The 23,870-nt window shown below is 38.0% G+C and overlaps 1 protein-coding gene across 5 annotated transcripts in view; it reads left to right on the top strand.

Moving 5' to 3' along the window:
• Positions 1 to 23,870, top strand: part of PCYT1B (phosphate cytidylyltransferase 1, choline, beta) — a 188,558-nt gene that overhangs the window by 104,672 nt on the left and 60,016 nt on the right. For 3 of the 5 annotated variants that reach the window (XM_037821896.1, XM_037821895.1, XM_037821894.1), the window contains one exon: positions 17,503 to 17,619. The exons of the other annotated variants lie outside the window; for them this stretch is intronic. In XM_037821896.1, the coding sequence (XP_037677824.1) occupies positions 17,503 to 17,619 (117 nt within the window). The remainder of the gene's footprint in view (positions 1 to 17,502; positions 17,620 to 23,870) is intronic. 5 annotated transcript variants of the gene reach the window in all.

The following is a 23,870-nucleotide window of genomic DNA, read 5'->3' as shown; positions in this document are numbered from 1 at the left end:
TTTTTCACTTTGTCAGTCTAGCTAAGGGTCCGTCAATCTTGTTGATCTTATCAAAGAACCAACTTTTGGTTTTATTTATTCTATCTATTCTTTTTTTGTTCTGTAGCTCATTTATTTCTGCTTTAATCTTTGTTATTTCTTTTCTTTTACTTGCATTAGGGTTAATTTGCTGATCATTCTCTAGCCTCTTCAGTTGTTCAGTTAGGTCTTTGGTTTTAGCTCTTTGTTCCTTTTTTTTTTTTTTTTTAAAGATGTGATCCCTGCCTTTATTTTAAAATTAGAAATAAAGACTATGAAGAAAAGCAGAATATATTTTAATTAGGTAGAATGCATGGTTTATTTTAAGTACATAACATTTTTTTAATTAAATTCAGTTTTATTGAAATATATTCACATACCATACAGTCGTCCATGGTATACAATCAGCTGTTCACAGTACCATCATATAGTTATGGATTCATCACCACAATCTATTTCTGAACATTTTCCTTACATCAGAAAGAATCAGAATAAGAATAAAAAATAAAAGTAAAAAGAACACCCAAATCATCCCCCCATCCCACCCTATTTTTCACCTCGTTTTTGTCCCCATTTTTCTACTCATCCATCCATACACTAGATAAAGGGAGTGTGATCCACAAGGTTTTCACAATCACACTGTCACCCCTTGTAACCTACATTGTCATACAATTGTCTTCAGGAATCCAGACTACTGGGTTGGAGTTTGATAGTTTCAGGTATTTACTTCTAGCTATTCCAATACATTAAAACCTAAGAGGTGTTATCTATATAGTGCATAAGAATGTCCATCAGAGTGACCTCTCTGCTCCACTTGAAATCTCTCAGCCACTGAAAGTATTTTGTCTCATTTTGCATCCCCCTTTTGGTCAAGAAGATGTTCTCAATCCCACAGTGCTGGGTCCAGATTCATCCAGGATTCATATCCTGCATTGCCAGGGAGATTTACACCCCTGGGAGTCGGGTCCCACGTAGGGAGGAGGGCAGCGAGTTCACCTGCCGAGGTGGCTCAGTTAGAGAGAGAGAGAGGGCCACATCTGAGCAACAAAGAGGTACTCAGGGGGAGACTCTTAGGCACAATTATATGCAAGTTTACCCTCTCCTTTGCAGTAATGAGCTTCATAAGGGCAAGTCCCATGATAGAGGGCTCGGCACTTCAAACTGCCAGTCCTCAATTTTTGTGACAACATCATCATCAGTCCAGGTGAGGAAGTCCAACACTTCTGCACCTTCCTCCAGCTCCTCGGGGCAGGGCGGGGGGAGGCTGTAAATATATTCTTATTCTCTGCCCAAATTACTTCAGGATGTGTCACTATTTCACTCTAACCTATCCTAACCTACCATATCTCACTTCCTATTCACAGTTCCATGTAATTGTGGTGTTTGAACAAACTGACTGTAGAAGTTATATTGTTTAGAAAATATAGATCCTGCACCAAATAGACATCTCTTCCCTTGGTCTCACATGGAAGTTGAAGTTTTAAAACACAGTCAGTTTCGACCTTTACCCTTCAGCCCAGTTTACCCTAGTCTTAACCAGATCTGTTTCATTCATATCACTAATTGAAGTCTGGGCTCTTTTTCAGCTTTTTTTTTTTTTTTTAACAGTTGCTGTATGCGCTAATACTAATATTCATATCTGCCAAGCTCTAGCTCTGAGTTTCAGGTGTCACAGAGATACCCATTCTTCCAGAGACCAATCAGATTATACACTAAGGGATCAGCATCTCAAAGTTGGGAGATAGCCATTACAATTCAGGAATAGATTTGACTGCCCTAAGAGGTTACAATCTAGGGACCATAACAATAATCGCTCCCCTCTTAGACTGTGTTCTAAGATTCAATTCTGAGTTTACACATTGTAGTTAGTCCATGTTGGTGAGGCATTATAGTGTTTGCCTTTATTTCTGGTGTACTTCACTCAAATACTGTCTACAGGATCCATTCACTTCATTGTGTGTCTCACAGCTTCACTCCTTCTCGTAGTTGCTCAACATTCCATAGTATGCACACACCACCATTCACCATTCTGTTCCTCAGTCTATGTACCCTTAGGCCACCTCCACCCATTGCAGATCATGAATACTGCCTCCATAAACACCAATGTGCAAATATCCATTCATGTCTCTGCTCTCAGATCTTCCGATGACATACCCCATAACGAGGTTGCAGGACCTTATGGCCCCCATATACTCAGCTTTTTGTGGAAACACCACAGTGACCTTCAGAAAGGCTATACCATTTTGCCTGCTCATCAACAGTAGATAGGTACATCCCTCTCTCCATGTTTTCTCCAACACTTTTACTCCTATATATATTTTTTCCTACAATTTTATAGAGTTATATTCACATACCATACATTCATCCACAGTGTACAGTCAGTGGTTCATGGTATCATCATAAAGTTGTACATTTATCACCACAATCAGCACTTGAACATATCGATTACTAAAAAAATTTTTTTTTTTTTTAGTGAATAATGAAAAAGATGATAAAGAGAAAAATAACATGTCATACAATACAATATAATAGTAAGGACAGAAAACACCACCACCATCAAGAATCCCATATCCCTCTCCTATATCCCCCTCTCATACACACTTAGCATTGGTACATTGCCTTTGTTTCATTTAATGGAAACATATTACAATGTTACTGTTGACCATAGACACCGGTTTGCTTTGATTATGTTTTTTCCCAAATACCATCCCTTTTTCAACACTCTGCATGGTTGACATTCATTTGCTCTCCCACATGCAAAAACATTTTTATGTTTGTGCAGTTAGTAACAGTCATTGGCCACTCCAGTTTTTGCCAAGTTATGCAGTCCCAGTCTTCATCATCTATCTTTACCTTTGGTGTCATACATTCTCCTATCCCACCTCTTTCAGCTTTACTCACAGACATCTTTGTTCAGTGAACTTACAATACTGTGCTACTATCACACAGTATTGTGATATCTATTTCTGGATCTATACAATCTCTTTGTTCCTTTTTGATGTATGCATTCGTCTCTAGATATTTACCTATTTCTCTTGCAATTTCTTCTTTGACCCACTGGTTGTTTAGGAGTGTGTTGTTTAACCTCCATATATTTGTGAAAGATCTGGTTCTTTGGTGGTTGTTGATTTCTAGTTGCATCCATTGTGGTCAGAGAATGTGCTTTGAATAATTTCAATCTTTTAAAATTTTGTTTAGACTTGTTTTGTGCCCCAGCATATGATCTATCCTGGAGAACATTCCATGAGCACTAGAGAAGAATGTATATCCTGGTACCTTGGAATGTAACAAACTATATATGTCTGTTAAGTCTAATTCATTTATCATGTTGTTTAGGTTCTCAATTTCTTTTTTGGTCTTCCTCCTTCTCTTTTATTTTCCACTTTAATCCCTGCCCAGCACCTCCAGTCATTCTTTCGCTTTCAGTTCTCTGGGTTTCCACACACATTGTGTTATTAAAGAAGAAGGTATTATGTATAAAGTTGTGGAGGTACAAGAGATTGGTAGCATCTAGAGTGAGAACTGGGTGTGCCTTACAAAAGTGACCCTACCTTCATAACCACTTTTTTTTTTACCATATCTGCTAGACTCAGCACAAGCCATTTATCATGATAATCCCTCCTTGTGTCAGGGCAAAGGGAGACAATTAGTAAAAGAATATTACTATTACTATACTAACCGTGAGTATATATGCAAGAATAAACTTTCATGGGATGACCCAGGTATAATAACTGGGAAGGAGTTTAAAATATACATTGGAAAGGGAGAAAAATATGAAGTAATAATTAATGTTTTCACTCGGGTCAAACAAATTTGGATTTGTACTTAGGTTCAGAAATTGTGAAAAGCATTTTATTTTGTCACTGCAGAGGACTGACAAACAGCATGCTGCTGTCTCATAAAGCAAAAGTTACACTGAGGTTTTCTGTTGTGAATAAGAGAACCAACTTTAAGACCAGAAAAGAGAAGGGAAAACAATGAGTAAATTCATTGTAAGCTAATTTTTACTGAAGTGAATAACAAGAGGTATGCTTTATAAACGCTTGCTGGCCATGTTTTATGACTTAATATAGTTGTCTACAATATGTTTCACATACTTAAGTCTGCCCAAACTGGGGCTGGGGTATATATTACAAGAGAGGTAAAGACAAGCTCTGTTCACATTTCTTAGCTCCTTGACATTGTTTTGTGAAGTCACAAAAGAATGATGAAACCTCATGAGAAAGACAGAGTAGAGCAAAAAGCCATAGGAATTTGAACCTTTGATAAAGCTCCACTGGTCTAGTGGAGGAGATATGAATCTACAAGGTATTATATGTAGCCTGAGGCATATGTCTTCTGTATTGAGATCAAAAGTCCAGGGGATTATTTCATAGGTTCTCTTTAACTAAAGACGACTTTTTTTTTCGTAAAGAGAAACTCAGTGCTGATTTCCTGTTTTCCTTCTCAAAAAGGGGACTTGTGCTTGTTATTTTTCCACAATGTGAGATGTGAGGAGATAAGCATAGACCCCTTCACAGTTCCATTGTTTGTAAGTGTTGAATAATTTAAAAACAATTTGGAAAGTAAAATCCAAGAAGCTAAATTTATCGTATTCCCCCCACAATATTGTTCTCTGGTCACTGTTCATCTCCATGATCTGCAAGCATCATTTTAGTATATGCATAATTTTTTTTAATGATTTGAAACACAGTAGTCAATGTGTGGTATATAGACATGCATCTTACTAGACCATCAAATTTATCTGATATATCTTACTCTGACCATTCAGGATAAACAGGAATTTATTTGAAATGCTTTTTTTAAAAAATATGATTATCTATGGGCAGAAAGACTATTCTGCTATTGTATTCATTTTCTATGCTGTGTAGCAAAATACCAGACTTAGTGGCTTAAAATAACATATGTTTATTATTTCATAATTTTCATGGGTCAGGAGTCTGAGCCTGGCTTAGCTAAGTTTTCTGTTCAGGGTCCACAAGGCTGCCTGCAAGGTATCACCCAGGCCTCAGTTCTCATCTGGAGACTTGCTTTGTGAGGGATCTGCTTCCAAGCTCACTCAGATTGTTAGCAGAATTTATTTCTTATAATACCAAGGGCCTGGCTTCTAGCTGGTTGTTGACCAGAGGCCACCCTCAGCTCCTAGAGGCTGCTTACAGTTCCTTGTCATGTGGCCCCCTCCATAGGGCCTCCTCACAACGTGACAGCTTGCTTCTTGAAAGCTACCAAGGAAAGAGAGGGAGTCTGCTACCAATATAGAGCTTTATACAATGTAACATAATGACGGGAATGACATCCGTCACCTTGCCATATTCTGTTGGTTAGAAGCAAGTCACAGGTCCCACCCACACTCAAGGAGAGGGACTTACACAAAGATGTAAATGCCAGCAGGTGGGGATCATTGAGAGCCACCTTAATGTCTGCACACAGCCATGGAATATTGTGCTCTGACTTCTGATCATTGTCAAAGCTCCAGCTTCACAGGCCAGTGTTTCCTAACATAGATGCTCTAGTAAGTCTCTAGATGCCTAAAAGGATGTCCACAAAATCTCAAGCAAAAGATTAAGACAAATAGATCTACAAACTAACTAAAAAGCCATATTCAATTTTAAAAAGTTTTGTTATGGAGAATTTCAGGCCTACACAAAAGCAGAACAATATATAAGTCTTAATGTGTGTCACCCATCCCCAATAACTACCAGTCTAGGCCCATACATGCCCCCATCTGCTCTCTCCTCCTGAATTATTTGGAAAAAAATTGCAAACTTCCTATCATTTCATCCATTAATATTTCTGTATATATGTCTAAAAAATAAGGACTCTTTTTCTTTAAAACAGAATCACTATAGCATTATCTCACCTAAAAATGTTAACAGTAATTTAATATCAAATACCCAGTGCTCCAATTTCCAGTTGTGGTATGTCCTCATTTTTTTATATAGTTTGTTTTAACCCAAATCCAAATAATGTCCACACATTGCATTTGGTAGATATGTCTTTTAAGTCTCTTTTAATCTATAGGTCCCCCTTCCATCTCTCTTTCTCTTTTGTCTTTGACGTATTTGTTGAAGAGACAGTTTTTTTTTTTTTTTTTAATCCTATAGCATTTCTCACAGCCTGGAAATTGCTGACATACTACAATTTTTAAAAGTGAGCTTATTGCAAAATCAACTCGACAAATGTTCTTCAAGGATTTACTAAATGTCCTTTGTCTCAGTAATTATGTCATCTTCCTTTACTTTTCTTTACTCCCTGCTTCCTGAATTCCATTTATCTTGATCACCTCTGAATCATTAACAAAAAGTTCTACAAAACTGCCATCTGCTTTCCCCTGGGGTTCATATCTTAAAACAAATTTTCCTCAGTTGAATTCAGAAAAATTCAAATTGAATAACAGCATTGAAACTAAGGATCCCTCATTAGACAGTTTATTTCAAAGCATTTTCTATTTTCTGTGCCTTATTTAGAACATAGGCTAATCCTGCAAAGGCAATTCTGCTTGTTCAAAATGGTGTATAATTGGAAATAATTGTAATTAATAATTGTAATTCACTATCTTGTTTTTTATTAGAAAAATTTAATTTATGAAAAATGTACCATCTGAATTTATTAATGTAGCATTTCTTTTTTTTATGTTCCAAATTAATGAGGTTGTACTGTGTTGAGAAATAATCACAATTTTAAATCTAAGCTTTAAAGATCATTCACAGAGAAGTTTGTATTGATTTCTTTCTTTTTAAAATATTTATTTATTAGAGAAGTTTGTAGGTTTACAGAAAAGTCGTGCATAAAATACATAAAATACAGAGTTCCCATATATCATCCTATTAACACCTTGCATTAGTGTGGTATATTTGTGTTTTTTTTTTTTTTTTTTTTTTTGGGTTTTGCATTTATTTATTTATTTTTTAAATTCAGTTTTATTGAAATTTATTCACATACCATACAATCATCCATGGTATACAATCAACTGTTCGCAGTATGATCATATAGTTATGCATTCATCTCTACAATCTATTTCAGAACATTTCCCTTACATCAGAAAGAATCAGAATGAGTAAAAAATAAAAGTAAAAAAAGAACACCCAAACCATCCCCCATACCACCCTATTTGTCATTTAGTTTTTTTTTTATCTTCATTTTATTGAGATATATTCACATACCACGCAGTCATACAAAACAAATCGTACTTTCGATTGTTTACAGTACCATTACATAGTGGTACATTCATCACCTAAATCAATCCCTGACACCTTCATTAGCACACATACAAAAATAACAAGAATAATAATTAGAGTGAAAAAGAGCAATTGAAGTAAAAAAGAACACTGGGTACCTTTGTCTGTTTGTTTCCTTCCCCTATTTTTCTACTCATCCATCCATAAACTAGACAAAGTGGAGTGTGGTCCTTATGGCTTTCCCAATCCCATTGTCACCCCTCATAAGCTAAATTTTTATACAATTGTCTTTGAGATTCATGGGTTCTGGGTTGTAGTTTGATAGTTTCAGGTATCCACCACCAGCTACCCCAATTCTTTAGAACCTAAAAAGGGTTGTCTAAAGTGTGCGTAAGAGTGCCCACCAGAGTGACCTCTCGGCTCCTTTTGGAATCTCTCTGCCGCTGAAGCTTATTTCATTTCCTTTCACATCCCCCTTTTGGTCAAGAAGATGTTCTCCGTCCCACGATGCCAGGTCTACATTCCTCCCCGGGAGTCATATTCCACGTTGCCAGGGAGATTCACTCCCCTGGGTGTCTGATCCCACGTAGTGGGGAGGGCAGTGATTTCACCTTTCAAGTTGCCTTAGCCAGAGAGAGAGGGCTACATCTGAGCAACAAAGAGGCATTCGGGAGGAGGCTCTTAGGCACAACCATAGGGAGGCCTAGCCTCTCCTTTGCAGCAACTGTCTTCCCAAGGGTAAAACCTATGGTAGAGGGCTCAACCCATCAAACCACCAGTCCCCTATGTCTGTGGTCTTGTTAGCAACCATGGAGGTGGGGTAGGCGAATACCCCTGCATTCTCCACAGGCTCCTCAAGGGGGCACTACATCTTTTTTTTTTCCTTGTTTTTCTTTTTCTTTTTTTTTTAACTTTCCCTTCTTTTTTAAATCAACTGTATGAAAAAAAAGTTAAAAAGAAAACAAACATACAATAAAAGAACATTTCAAAGAGACCATAACAAGGGAGTAAGAAAACGACAACTAACCTAATATAACTGCTTAACTTCCAACATGTTCCTACTTTACCCCAAGAAAGTTACCTAATATAGCAACATTTCTGTGAACTTGTTCCTATTATATCCATCAGGAATTAACAGACCATAGTCATTCCTGGGCATCCCCAGAACGTTAAATAGCTTATCTGTTCTTCTTGGATTATTGTTCCCCCTTCCTTAATTGCTCTCTATTGCTAGTTCCCCTACATTCTACATTATAAACCATTTGTTTTACATTTTTCAAAGTTCACATTAGTGGTAGCATATAATATTTCTCTTTTTGTGCCTGGCTTATTTCGCTCAGCATTATGTCTTCAAGGTTCATCCATGTTGTCATATGTTTCACGAGATCGTTCCTTCTTACTGCCACGTAGTATTCCATCGTGTGTATATACCACATTTTATTTATCCACTCATCTGTTGAAGGACATTTGGGTTGTTTCCATCTCTTGGCAATTGTGAATAATGCTGCTATGAACATTGGCGTGCAGATATCTGTTCGTGTCACTGCTTTCCGATCTTCCGGGTATATACCGAGAAGTGCGATTGCTGGATCGAATGGTAACTCTATATCTAGTTTTCTAAGGAACTGCCAGACTGACTTCCAGAGTGGCTGAACCATTATACAGTCCCACCAACAATGAATAAGAGTTCCAATTTCTCCACATCCCCTCCAGCATTTGTAGTTTCCTGTTTGTTTAATGGCAGCCATTCTAACCGGTGTTAGATGGTATCTCATTGTGGTCTTAATTTGCATCTCTCTAATAGCTAGTGAAGCTGAACATTTTTTCATGTGTTTCTTGGCCATTTGTATTTCCTCTTCAGAGAACTGTCTTTTCATATCTTTTGCCCATTTTATAATTGGGCTGTCTGTACTATTGTCATTGAGTTGTAGGATTTCTTTATATATGCAAGATATCAGTCTTTTGTCAGCTACATGGTTTCCAAAATTTTTTTCCCATTGAGTTGGCTGTCTCTTTACCTTTTTGAGAAGTTCCTTTGAGGTGCAGAAACTTCTAAGCTTGAGGAGTTCCCATTTATCAATTTTCTCTTTTGTTGCTTGTGCTTTGGGTGTAAAGTCTAGGAAGTGGCCGCCTAATACAAGGTCTTGAAGATGTTTTCCTACATTATCTTCTAGGAGTTTTATGGTACTTTCTTTTATGTTGAGATCTTTGGTCCATTTTGAGTTAATTTTTGTGTAGGGGGTGAGGTAGGGGTCCTCTTTCATTCTTTTGGATATGGATATCCAACTCTCCCAGCCCCATTTGTTGAAAAGACCATTATGACTCAGTTCAGTAACTTTGGGGGCCTTATCAAAGATCAGTCGGCCATAGATCTGAGGGTCTATCTCTGAATTCTCAATTCGATTCCATTGATCTATATGTCTATCTTTGTGCCAGTACCATGCTGTTTTGACAACTGTGGCTTTATAATAAGCTTGAAAGTCAGGGAGTGTAAGTCCTCCCACTTCGTTTTTCTTTTTTAGAGTGTCTTTAGCAATTCGAGGCATCTTCCCTTTCCAAATAAATTTGATAACTAGCTTTTCCAAGTCTGCAAAGTAGGTTGTTGGAATTTTGATTGGGATTGCATTGAATCTGTAGATGAGTTTGGGTAGAATTGACATCTTAATGACATTTAGCCTTCCTATCCATGAACATGGAATATTTTTCCATCTTTTAAGGTCCCCTTCTATTTCTTTTAGTAGAGTTATGTAGTTTTCTTTGTATAGGTCTTTTACATCTTTGGTTAAGTTTATTCCTAGGTACTTGATTTTTTTAGTTGCTATTGAAAATGGTATCTTTTTCTTGAGTGTCTCTTCAGTTTGTTCATTTCTAGCATATAGAAACATTACTGACTTATGTGCATTAATCTTGTATCCTGCTACTTTGCTAAATTTGTTTATTAGCTCTAGTAGCTGTATCGTCGATTTCTCAGGGTTTTCTAGATATAAGATCATATCATCTGCAAACAGTGACAGTTTTACTTCTTTTCCAATTTGGATGCCTTTTATTTCTTTGTCTTGCCGGATTGCCCTGGCTAGCACTTCCAGCATAATGTTGAATAACAGTGGTGACAGTGGGCATCCTTGTCTTGTTCCTGATCTTAGAGGGAAGGCTTTCAGTCTCTCACCATTGAGTACTATGCTGGCTGTGGGTTTTTCATATATGCTCTTTATCATGTTGTGGAAGTTTCCTTCAATTCCTACCTTTTGAAGTGTTTTTATCAAAAACGGATGTTGGATTTTGTCAAATGCTTTTTCAGCCTCTATTGAGATGATCAATTGATTTTTCCCTTTTGACTTGTTAATGTGTTGTAATACATTGATTGATTTTCTTATGTTGAACCATCCTTGCATGCCTGGAATGAACCCCACTTGGTCATGGTGTGTGATTTTTTTAATGTGTCTTTGGATTCGATTTGCAAGTATTTTGTTGAGGATTTTTGCATCTATATTCATTAGGGAGATTGGCCGGTAGTTTTCCTTTTTTGTAGCATCTTTGCCTGGTTTTGGTATTAGATTGATGTTAGCTTCATAAAATGAGTTAGGTAGTGTTCCATTTTCTTCAATGTTTTGAAAGAGTTTGAGTAAGATTGGTGTCAGTTCTTTCTGGAAAGTTTGGTAGAATTCCCCTGTGAAGCCATCTGGCCCTGGGCATTTATTTGTGGGAAGATTTTTGATGACTGATTGGATCTCTTTGCTTGTGATGGGTTGGTTGAGGTCTTCTATTTCTTCTCTGGTCAGTCTAGGTTGTTCATATGTTTCCAGGAAATTGTCCATTTCTTCTACATTATCCAGTTTGTTGCCATACAGTTGTTCATAGTATCCTCTTATAATTTTTTTAATTTCTTCAGGATCTGCAGTTATGTCACCTTTTTCATTCATTATTTTGTTTATATGGGTCTTCTCTCTTTTTGATTTTGTCAGTCTAGCTAGGGGCTTGTCAATCTTGTTGATCTTCTCAAAGAACCAACTTTTGGTGATATTTATCCTCTCTATTGTTTTTTTGTTCTCTATGTCATTTATTTCTGCTTTAATCCTTGTTATTTCTTTTCTTCTACTTGGTTTAGGATTGGTTTGCTGTTCATTTTCTAGCTTCTTCAGTTGATCCATTAGTTCTTTGATTTTGGCTCTTTCTTCCTTTTTAATATATGCGTTTAGTGCTATAAATTTCCCCCTCAGCACTGCTTTTGCTGCATCCCATAGGTTTTGGTATGTTGTGTTCTCATTTTCATTCGTCTCTATATATTTAGCAATTTCTCTTGCTATTTCTTCTTTAACCCACTGATTGTTTAGGAGTGTGTTGTTTAACCTCCAGGTATTTGTGAATTTTCTAAGTCTCTGATGGTTATTGACTTCTAATTGTATTCCATTGTGGTCAGAGAATGTGCTTTGAATAATTTCAATCTTTTTAAATTTATTGAGGCTTGTTTTATGTCCCAGCATATGATCTATTCTGGAGAAAGTTCCGTGAGCACTAGAAAAGTATGTGTATCCTGGTGATTTGGGATGTAATGTTCTGTATATGTCTGTTAAATCCAATTCATTTATCAGATTGTTTAGGTTTTCAGTTTCCTTATTGGTCTTCTGTCTGGTTGATCTATCTATAGGAGAGAGTGATGTGTTGAAGTCTCCCACAATTATTGTGGAAACATCAATTGCTTCCTTTAGTTTTGCCAGTGTTTCTCTCATGTATTTTGTGGCACCTTGATTGGGTGCATAGACATTTACGATTGTTATTTCTTCTTGTTGAATTGCCCCTTTTATTAGTATGTAGTGGCCTTCTTTGTCTCTCAAAACATCCCTGCATTTGAAGTCTATTTTATCTGAGATTAATATTGCTACACCTGCTTTCTTTTGGCTGTAGCTTGCATGAAATATTTTTTTCCATCCTTTCACTTTCAGTTTCTTTGTGTCCCTGTGTCTAAGATGAGTCTCTTGTATGCAACATATTGATGGTTCATGTTTTTTGATCCATTCTGCGAATCTATATCTTTTAATTGGGTTGTTTAATCCATTTACATTCAACGTTATAATCGTGAAGGCATTTCTTGAATCAGCCATCTTATCCTTTGGTTTATGTTTGTCATATTTTTCCCCTCTGTCCATTAATATCCTTTATTGTACCCATACCGAATCTCTTTAGTACTGAACCTTTCTCCAAGTCTCTCTGTCCTTTCTTTGTTTCTCTGTCTGTAGGGCTCCCTTTAGTATCTCCAGTAGGGCAGGTCTCTTGTTAGCAAATTCTCTCAGCATTTGTTTGTCTGTGAAAAATTTAAGCTCTCCCTCAAATTTGAAGGAGAGCTTTGCTGGATAAAGTATTCTTGGCTGGAAATTTTTCTCACTCAGAATTTTAAATATATCGTGCCACTGCCTTGTCACCTCCATGGTGGCTGCTGAGTAGTCACTACTTAGTCTTATGCTGTTTCCTTTGTATGTGGTGAATTGCTTTTCTCTTGCTGCTTTCAGAACTTGCTCCTTCTCTTCTGTGTTTGACAGTGTGATCAGTATATGTCTCGGAGTGGGTTTATTTGGATTTATTCTATTTGGAGTTCGCTGAGCATTTATGATTTGTGTATTTATGTTGTTTAGAAGATTTGGGAAGTTTTCCCCAACAATTTCTTTGAATACTCTTCCTAGACCTTTACCCTTTTCTTCCCCTTCTGGGACACCAATGAGTCTTATGTTCGGACCTTTCATATTATCTATCATATCCCTGAGGTCCATTTCGATTTTTTCAATTTTTTTCCCCATTCTTTCTTTAATGCTTTCATTTTCCATTCTGTCATCTTCGAGGTCACTGATTCGTTGTTCAACTTCCTCTAGTCTTGTACTATGAGTGTCCAGAATCTTTTTAATTTGGTCAACAGTTTCTTTAATTTCCATAAGATCATCCATTTTTTTATTTAGTCTTGCAATGTCTTCTTTATGCTCTTCTAGGGTCTTCTTGATTTCCTTTGTCTCCCGTACTATGGTGTCATTGTTCATCTTTAGTTCTTTGAGTATCTGCTCTAGGTGCTGTGTCTCTTCTGGTATTTTGATTTGGGTGCTTGGGCTTGGGTTATCCATATCGTCTGGTTTTTTCATATGCTTTATAATTTTCTGTTGTTTTTGGCCTCGTGGCATTTGCTGAACTTGATAGGGTTCTTTTAGGATTTGTAGACCAATTGAAGTCCTTATCTCTAATTTATCAGATCTACAGCTTTGTGGAGTACACTTTCTCTAACTAACCAGCAGGTGGCGTCCACGAGCCACCTGTTCTCCACAAGCCAGTTCTCCCCTGCTTAGCCTTTTTGGTGAGTGGGGGAGTGAGTCTTGTGGGGTCCAATTGGTGTACCAAGCTTGCGTGTGTAGTTGGTGTTGCCTGCCCTGTATATGGGGCGTGTTTCTGGGCAGTCAGGGAGGGGGGGGTGGCCCTAACAATCAAATCTCCCTGGTGATCCTAGAGTTTTAAAGCTGCTGCAATAGTCTAATCCTTCAGTTCAGTCCTGCCACAGTTTGTCTCTGCCACTGACCCACAAGTCCTTGGTATTGGCATATGGCTCCTGAGACTTGCAAGTGGGCCCCTCTTCCAGGCCGTGCACCCCGGGTCCTCTGTTGAGGGATGACTGTGCTATGTCACAGGTGAGTGCCGTCCCCCCAGGGCAGTTCTGGGCTGCTGGGCTGTGTAGGGAGGCTCCCAGTCTGCTGAAATGATGACTGAATGGGGCTTTGTTAATTCACACTGCTCCACCTTCCCAACTCTGGGACAATCAGCTGAGGTTGCAGGGAAGGCTAATGTCCACGCCCAGTTTTGTGGTGTGTGCCTGTTATTTGAAGCACTTCCGTCACACTGGGTTGTGTGGGGCAGCTCTGGGCTATGGGGCTGGTGATGGGCAGGAGTGTTTCCTGTCCACCAGGATGATGGCTGTGAGCGGACACCCCCCTTTTCTTGGGAAGTTGTGGTGTTTAGTGAATTTTCTCAGCCACTGGATTATTGCCTTTTGTCTCAGAGCTCTCTTAGTTCTGCTCTTGACTTGACCTGCCCAAATTGCAAGTCTTTGAAGCTTTCTGTATTGGGCTTCTTAGAGTAATTGTTTTAGAAAAAGAACAAAAGGATTAAAAAAGAAAAAAAGGGCCCTCCTCAGAGATCTAATGGGTTATTGAAATGCTAAGAGACAAAGCAACCAGGGCCATTAAGGAAAGGTCCACAGGGCAGAGAGATCAGCTTTTCTTTGGGATTTGCATATGTGCCTCAGGGCCTGAGCTCTGCCCTTCCCCTTTCTATGTTCACCAGAACTCCAAAAATCCTCCGCTTTTATTTTGGAGTTTTTCGTGTTGTTTTTTTTTCTATGCCTGTCTCCTCTCTGCTGGGCTGGCTGCTCTCAGATTCTCTGGTGTCTGGTCTCAGTCTATCTATGGTTGGAGTTTGGATCAGTAGAATGAGATTCTGATAAGGGCTGCCACTGCAGTTCTCCCTTCTCTTTCCCGGAGCTGACAGCCCCTCCTCCCACGGGACTGAGCCTGGCAGGGAGGGGCGCGGGTCCCCTGGCCGCAAAAACTTACAGATTTCGCTGATCTCAGCAGTTCCACGTTTTCATGAGTGTTGTATGAAGTATGCCCAAAGACAGATTGCTCTGTGGTGTCCAGTCCACGCAGTTCCTGGCTTTCTACCTACTTTCCTGGAGGAGTAACTAAAACATACAGCTCACCAGTCCGCCATCTTGCCCCGCCTCTCGGTATATTTGTTTTAATTCATGAAAGAACATTTTTATAATTGTACTATTATTTACATTATTTACAGTAGGGTTCTCTGTTTTGTACATGCCTATGATTTTTTAAAGTTTTTATTCTAGTGAGACATACAACCTAAAATTTCCCCTTTAAACCACATTCACCTATGTAATTCATTGTTGTTAATTACTTGCACAATGTTGTGCTACCATTACCACCATCCATTACTAAAACTTTACAATCAACCCAAATAGAAACTCTGTACAACTCAAACATTAACTCCCCATTCCCTATCCCCAACCAAGCCCCTGATAACCCATACTCTAGATTCTGACTCCATGAGTTTACTGATTCTGATTATTTCATATTAGTGAGATCATACAATATTTGTCTTTTTGTATCTGGTTTATTTCACTCAACAGGATGTCTTCAGGGTTCATCCATGTTGTTGCATGAACCAGAACTTCCTTTATATGGCTGAATAACATTCCATTGTGTGTATATACCACGTTTTGTTTATCCATTCATCGTTTGACGGACACTTGGATTGCTTCCAGCTTTTAGCAATTGTGAATAATGTCGCTATGAACATCGGTGGGCAAATATCTTTTTGAGTCCCTGCTTTCAGTTCTTTGGGGTCTGTACCTGGTAGTGGGATTGCCAGGTGATATGGTAATTCTATACTTACCTTCCTGAGGAAGCTTCCACAGCGGATGTACCATTTTACATTGCCATCAGCAATGAATGGATGTTCCTATTTCTCCACATCCTCCCCAACACTTGTAATTTTCTGTTTAAAATATTTATTTTTTTAATATCAGTATAACAGAGAAATGTATTTTAACTACAAGAATGTAGTTTAAAAAGTCAATAGGACTCTTAGACTTATTAAAAAAAAACACAAACTAGCAATCCCTTTGCCTAGCTTTTCCCACCCCTGATTCTTGTTCCCTGTGTCTGGCACGCATCACTTGACAATCAGCTTCCAAAATGTTGACATCTCTCATCCACTGCCATTAATTGTCTTTCTTGTTTTCCCTGCCCTTGGGGGATTATACCTTTTAAACTGTTTCTGTATAATTTTTGTGATGTTTTGGGAGGATGTAGGATAAATATGTACATTCAGTTTGCCATGTTTTACTGGTAGCCCTTATTTCCCTTTATTAAGAACACTGCTGTGGCCAATATGTCTCCTTTCTTCTTCTCAGTGCAAGAACAAAATGTCTCTCTGTTGTTTGTAACAATGGAAGAGAGGTGACAGGGGCACTTAGGACAAGAGCACTTTGATATGGGAAACTACTTCTTTCTCCTACCTTACCTTTTTGAAGCTTCTGCTTGGATTTTCACTTTCTACTTCTTTTATTGAGAGTCCAGAAAAGTGTAAAAGTTGGCAAAATATATAGAATTTTTCAACAAAGGTAACAAGCAACTTCCAGACTATTAGGTTGCAACCTCCTTTCTCACCCACCCCCAAGTTAAAAAGAATAATTTTGTGACTTGCTTCATCCACTAGTTTGATGGAATCCTAATGCCCCAACTCCGTGTCCCCCCCCCCCACCCCAACTCACCCTCAGAAGTGAAGGGGATGGGTCTTTGGTCTGGGTCATCCTGCAGTGTCACCCTGCAGAGTGGTTTCCTGACTCCCAAGGGGCTGTGGTGAAGTGTGTCCCTCTTCCTCTTGGAATGGCACTGCCCAGGGCACTGGATGCCACTGACACTGTGTGTTTGTTATGGCCTCTTCACTCTTTATCTTTCTCCCTAAGAAGGACTATGGTGTTAGTCGATTATCTCCAACCCTGAGCACCACCCCCACATGCAGCTTTTGTACCCTGATTCTCCTCCCCTGTGGCATGTGTCCCCCATTTCTTATGGTACTGAAGAAGTTGGGGAGTGATCTTTGTGCCATGGTATGGTGGTAAATGTTCAACAACCAGCCCTTGGGGTAAAATAAGCCCTGGTTTGTAGTGTTTGCCAATTTCCATGGTGTAAATATTCCTACTGTGGCTGATTTCAGGCTACCAAGGTGACTTGGAGTTGGGAAGAAAGGTACATGATGGGCTCTTGTGAGCAGTATGAGCAGATCTCAGCACTCCTCTCCCTTTGGGAACAGAACTTGGGGGTCTTCATTCAGTGCTGCCAGACGCAAGGATGAAGTCATTTGTCCTTTTCACTGAGCTTCTCAGTTGCTCCTGCCTTGATAATCCTGCTGGGCTGGCTCTGCCACCCCTTTGGTTATGTCCGATCTTTCTGAATCTGCCGGCTCAGACATCTGAGATGTCACTCCCCATTGCTCTGCATTTGTCTTTTCTGTTGGCTAAAACTGTGTGCTCTGGTTCGATCTGAATTTTGTTAAATATATATATTTTTTGCTCTGCTTTGATGGCATCAGAAGAACCTTTTTTTAAAATTAATTTTATGCACTGATATGAAACTAATAATACCTAGAGATTGTGTCTTATTTGGATAAACTCTCTTACAGTGCTGTACTGATGGAAGAATCGGGTAACTGGGATTCCTTATTCTGCTGTTCTGTTGATGGTGTTTTCTTTCTTCCACAGTTGATAGGCCTGTCAGAGTATACGCAGATGGAATATTTGACCTCTTTCATTCCGGTCATGCAAGGGCACTGATGCAAGCAAAAACACTGTTCCCCAACAGCTACTTGTTGGTAGGAGGTAAGAAGTGTATTTTCTCTCTGTCCAGAAAACTCCTTTATAATCTGCTTCCTGAAGAGGGCCCCCCTCTGCATTCCATCTTTAAAACCTCAAATTGTTAATGCTTTCAGTTCAGCCCATACTGGCTCACTTGCTTGCTGCCCAAAATTTAAAATGGCATTTAAAAACCGTAAGAGAAATCACATCATGGAATTGTACACCATTACTCCTCAGATATAGAGACTAATACAGCCAGGGGTAACGGCTTCATGTTTTCCATTAATGCCTTTCTCTTCATGTGTGACGCATGATCCAATTTATGTTTTAAAATTTTTGAGAGGGTTAGGAGAAAAGCAATATTATTCTGATCTTAAATTTCGGGGAGGTGAAGGGTTCAGGATGATTTAAGGGCAAACAAGATTATTGTCTGTTTCCTTTGTGTGACCCATAGAACTTAGGATGATGTTGTACTGAAAGTTGTGGCTTATGACAGTCCTAATTAGTTGAATTTATGTACATCATTTTAAAGAAATGAAGATTTATATACTCAGGCAATGTTGGTTCACAATGAAGGGACTGACTTGCTTCTTAAGCTTGAGGAGAGAGAAGGGTGGTTAGATGGAGACTGAAATTTTCCTCCTTTGGAAGATGATAATGTAGAGGCAAGAGGTGAAGTTGTATGTCTTTGACAGGGTCTTCCATAAAAGCATAGCTGATTTGATAATCAGAAAAATCAATATGAACAAGAGTTTGGAGCCAAGAATTAAAGTAAAAGAGAAGGAGGAAAACTCTCACAAGAAATCCTGAACTTTGCAACAATGGAATATGGGGCCACATAGTCATTCTATTACTCTCTCAAATGCTAGGAGCTGATGCATTTGAGGAGGAACTTTCTTGTGCTCTGAGTTCTGAGATAAGTGTTTCGTAGGGTTGCTGCATAAGAGGCATCGAGTAAGCCAGTGAACAAAGTCTTCTCTAGTAGATTTACAAAGAAATGCAGATGTCCCATCAATAGCTGTTACTTGCACAGGTCCTCCATGGAAGCTAAGAGCATGTTAGATGCTCAGATAGCTCAGACAGGCAGAGTGAGGTGGCGATTTCACTTAGTTCACAGGTAATGCTTAGAGCTAACATATCCATGGATCAGTGGTTCTCAAATCTGTCGGCCCCAAAACCCCTTCATATACAACTATGTTGTAATGGCACTTCTATTCACAAAGGTAGGTAATACAAGCTATCCTCATATATATCTAAAAAAAATATATAAGTAGGTGATACTTTAAAAGATATAAAGGAGGAATGAGTGGAAGGAAATTTATAATAAAATAAGATGTATTTAAATATGCAAATGTTCAGCTATACCTATAGTAGAAGGTGATGCTTGTCTCTCTTTATAATGAATAATCTTGGAATTAAGAAAAGTAAGCTCAAGAGCCATTTCAGACGAGTTTGGGAAAAGGGCAGAGAAGTGGGTAGACACTAAAATAAACCTGACACTAAAAGAAAGAGCCAGTTTTATTTGTATGTGACTTGAAAAATAGGAGAATAACCTTAATTGAAGGAGGAATAACATGCCATGATACTCCATAGACCTTCATTGTGTAGAAAACAAGAAAGTGTGATACTCTCATGGATGAACTGGGCCGGAATAGCTTGCTATGGTATGATGTGGGATGGGGTAAAGAGAAAGTATCACAAAAATACTTTTCTTCTTTTGAAACCCCACCACATCTTGAGGCATCTGTTCAATTTCCAAACTACTTAAGATGACCGTGGAGACCATATCCTTTGGTAGGTGACAGGGACTAATAATACAACACAAGGCTATAAGGAAGTGGTACGTAGACTTCTGGGGACAAGCGACCGTATGCTATTGTTTCTGTGGGCAACAGAAACAATAATAAAGAATTTCAATTGTTATTTTACCATAGATTTCTTATCATTATCCTATGTATGGGACAGCAATACTTTGAAATATTTTTCAACCATTTATTAATAAAATTCAGTGGGATCCTATATTTCATGTGTTTCCACTCATTTATAAAGATTTTATTTTGAAATAATTTCAAACTTACCATTCAGTACTCCACTAATTAAATATTTGATTCTGAGTCTGTTAAAAGGAGTCTCCAGCTTCCTATGTGTAGGCATAGTGCTACAGGGCTGTGGTATTGGAACTCAAATCCTATGATTGGCATGGTCATTGGGATGTGATTTCCCAAGCAGTGAACATCTTTTGGTAAAATTGTGAACAAAACAAAATGCCATCTTCCTTTGATGTACGCAGCAGTTGCCTTCCTCTAAAATTCAGCATCTGTCACACTGTTCCAAAAATACTTTGTGATTACATGTAAAGCAAAGTTAGGTTCTAGATGGAAGTGATTTTCCATAGTTCTTCAGGGACATTCAGAAATCTTGTAGGTTGGAGGCAAATTTTCGGGTGGGGTGCCCCGCACATTGTAAGATGTTTAGCATCCTTGGCCCCTGCCCACCAGATGCCAATAGCTGCTTCCAATCATTGTGGCAGCTAAAGATGCCCCACGAAGTTCCAAAAATGCTTCCTAGGGGATGGCGAAACCCTTGTTGAGAACCATCGTCTTACGCTAGGAGTCTTCAAACTTTGCTCCCCACAACCTCGAAAATAATTTTGCACCTTCTTGCACAGATTTGACATCTAAAATTTTTCCTCTTAAGTTTAATAGTGGTAAAAGATGTAATTTTTGGAATATTGTAAATACTGACATTTTAAAACAAAAATTTTATCCTACCCACTCAAATGTATCCAATGGAATCTAAATACTGTGATGCTCTGATACATACCATCATCTCTTTTTCTCCTAAAATTTGTATTTTCATTCTGCTCTTCTTATATTATTTTCCAAATGTGATGTTTTAATGTTTGTAAGTCTTTTTTTGATCACTCTATCATACTTCTCTGAAGAAAAAGTATGCATATATTAGTACAAAACTAACCAAAGCAACACATTATACATTTTGATAAATTTCTAAATGTAAACATAAATTTGATCAGCAATCTTTTTTATACTTTATTTATCAAAAACTTTTAAAAAATCAAAACAACACAAAGGAATAAGAGAAATAAATAACCTAAAGTAACTACATTGCTTCCAACATGTTCCTACCTACCCCAAGAAAATTAACAAACCATAGTCATTCCTGAGCATTCCCGTATCATTAACATTACTCTCCATATCTTATCTGTTCTGATTAGATTATTGTTTTCCTTTCACTAGTTGCTATCTCTCTCTAGGTCTCCTACATTCTACAATATAAAACATTTATTTTGCATTTTTTTACAGAGTTCACATTAGTGGTAACATACAATATCTCTCCTTTGTGTCTGGCTTATTTCACTCAGCATTATGTCTTCAGGGTTCATCCATGTTGTCATGTTTCACGACCTCATTCCTTCTTACTGCCGCATAGTATTCCATCATGTGTATATAGCACATTTTGTTTATTCACTCATCTGTTGAAGGACATTTGGATTGTTTCCATCTCTTGGCAATTGTGAATAATGCTGCTATGAACATTGGCGTGCAGATATCTGTTAGTGTCACTGCTTTCCGATCTTCCAGGTATATACTGAGAAGTGCAATCGCTGGATCGAAGGGTAACTTTATATCTAGTTTTCTAAGGAACTGCCAGACTGACTTCCAGAGTGGCTGAACCATTATACAGTCCCACCAACAATGAATAAGAGTTCCAATTTCTCCACATCCCCTCCAGCATTTGTAGTTTCCTGTTTGTTTAATGGCAGCCATTCTAATCGGTGTTAGATGGTATCTCATTGTGGTCTTAATTTGCTTCTCTCTAATAGCTAGTGAAGCTGAACATTTTTTCATGTGTTTCTTAGCCATTTGTATTTCCTCTTCAGAGAACTGTCTTTTCATATCTTTTGCCCATTTTATAATTGGGCTGTCTGTACTATTGTCATTGAGTTGTAGGATTTCTTTATATATTCAAGATATCAGTCTTTTGTCAGATACATGGTTTCCAAAAATTTTTTCCCATTGGGTTGGCTGCCTCTTTACCTTTTTGAGCAATTCCTTTGAGGTACAGAAACTTCTAAGCTTGAGGAGTTCCCATTTATCTATTTTTTTCTTTTGTTGCTTGTGCTTTGGGTGTAAAGTCTAGGAAGTGACCGCTTAATACAAGGTCTTGAAGATGTTTCCCTACATTATCTTCTAGGAGTTTTATGGTACTTTTTTTTATACTGAGATCTTTGATCCATTTTGAGTTAATTTTTGTGTAGGGTGTGAGGTAGGGGTCCTCTTTCATTCTTTTGGATATGGATATCCAACTCTCCCAGCCCCATTTGTTGAAAAGACCATTATGGCTCAGTTCAGTGACTTTGGGGGCCTTATCAAAGATCAGTCGGCCATAGATCTGTGGGTCTATCTCCGAATTCTCAATTCGATTCCATTGATCAATATGTCTATCTTTGTGCCAGTACCATGCTGTTTTGACAACTGTGGCTTTATAATAAGCTTCAAAGTCAGGGAGTGTAAGTCCTCCCACTTCGTTTTTCTTTTTTAGAGTGTCTTTAGCAATTCGAGGCATCTTCCCTTTCTAAATAAATTTGATTACTAGCTTTTCCAAGTCTGCAAAGTAGGTTGTTGGAATTTTGATTGGGATTGCATTGAATCTGTAGATGAGTTTGGGTAGAATTGACATCTTAATGACATTTAACCTTCCTATCCATGAACATGGAATATTTTTCCATCTTTTAAGGTCCCCTTCTAGTTCTTTTAGTAGAGTTATGTAGTTTTCTTTGTATAGGTCTTTTACATCTTTGGTTAAGTTTATTCCTAGGTACTTGATTTTTTTAGTTGCTATTGAAAATGGTATCTTTTTCTTGAGTGTCTCTTCAGTTTGTTCTTTTCTAGCATATAGAAACATTACTGACTTATGTGCATTAATCTAGTATCCTGCTAATTTGCTAAATTTGTTTATTATCTCTAGTAGCTGTATCGTCGATTTCTCAGGGTTTTCCAGATATAAGATCATATCATCTGCAAACAATGACAGTTTTACTTCTTCCTTTCCAATTTGGATGCCTTTTATTTCTTTGTCTTGCCGGATTGCCCTGGCTAGCACTTCCAGCACAATGTTGAATAACAGTGGTGACAGTGGGCATCCTTGTCTCATTCCTGATCTTAGAGGGAAGGCTTTCAGTCTCTCACCATTGAGTACTATGCTGGCTGTGGGTTTTTCATATATGCCCTTTATCATATTGAGGAAGTTTCCTTCAATTCCTACCTTTTGAAGAGTTTTTATCAAAAAGGGATGTTGGATTTTGTCGAATGCTTTTTCAGCATCTATTGAGATGATCATTTGATTTTTCCCTTTTGATTTGTTAATGTGTTGTAATACATTGATTTTCTTATGTTGAACCATCCTTGCATGCCTGGAATGAACCCCACTTGGTCATGGTGTATGATTTTTTAAATGTGTCTTTGGATTCGATTTGCAAGTATTTTGTTGAGGATTTTTGCGTCTATATTCATTAGGGAGATTGGCTGGTAGTTTTCCTTTTTTGTAGCATCTTTGCCTCGTTTTGGTATTAGATTGATGTTAGTTTCATAAAATGAGTTAGGTAGTATTCCATTTTCTTCAATGTTTTGAAAAAGTTTAAGTAAGATTGGTGTCAGTTCTTTTTGGAAAGTTTGGTGGAATTCCCCTGTGAAGCCATCTGGCCCTGGGCATTTATTTGTGGGAAGCTTTTTGATGACTGATTGGATCTATTTGCTTGTGATTGGTTGGTTGAGATCTTCTGTTTCTTCTCTGTTCAGTCTAGGTTGTTCATATGTTTCCAGGAAATTGTCCATTTCCTCTACATTATCCAGTTTGTTGCCATACAGTTGTTCATAGTATCCTCTTATAATTTTTTTAATTTCTTCGGGATCTGCAGTAAAGTCACCTTTCTCATTCATTATTTTGTTTATCTGGGTCTTCTCTCTTTTGATTTTGTCAGTCTAGCTAGGGGTTGTCAATCTTGTTGCTCTTCTCAAAGAACCAACTTTTGGTGATATTTATCCTCTCTATTGTTTTTTTGTTCTCTATGTCATTTATTTCTGCTTTAATCCTTGTTATTCCTTTTCTTCTACTTGGTTTAGGATTGGTTTGCTGTTCATTTTCTACCTTCTTCAGTTGATCCATTAGTTCTTTGATTTGGGCTCTTTCTTCCTTTTTCATATATGCATTTAGTGCTTTAAATTTCCCCCTTAGCACTGCTTTTGCTGCATCCC

The sequence above is a fragment of the Choloepus didactylus genome, chromosome X (genome assembly GCF_015220235.1).
Source record: "Choloepus didactylus isolate mChoDid1 chromosome X, mChoDid1.pri, whole genome shotgun sequence".
Lineage (NCBI taxonomy): Eukaryota > Metazoa > Chordata > Mammalia > Pilosa > Megalonychidae > Choloepus > Choloepus didactylus.
The sequence above is the reverse complement of the archived record's forward strand: the minus strand, read 5'-3'. Positions and strand labels throughout refer to the sequence as shown.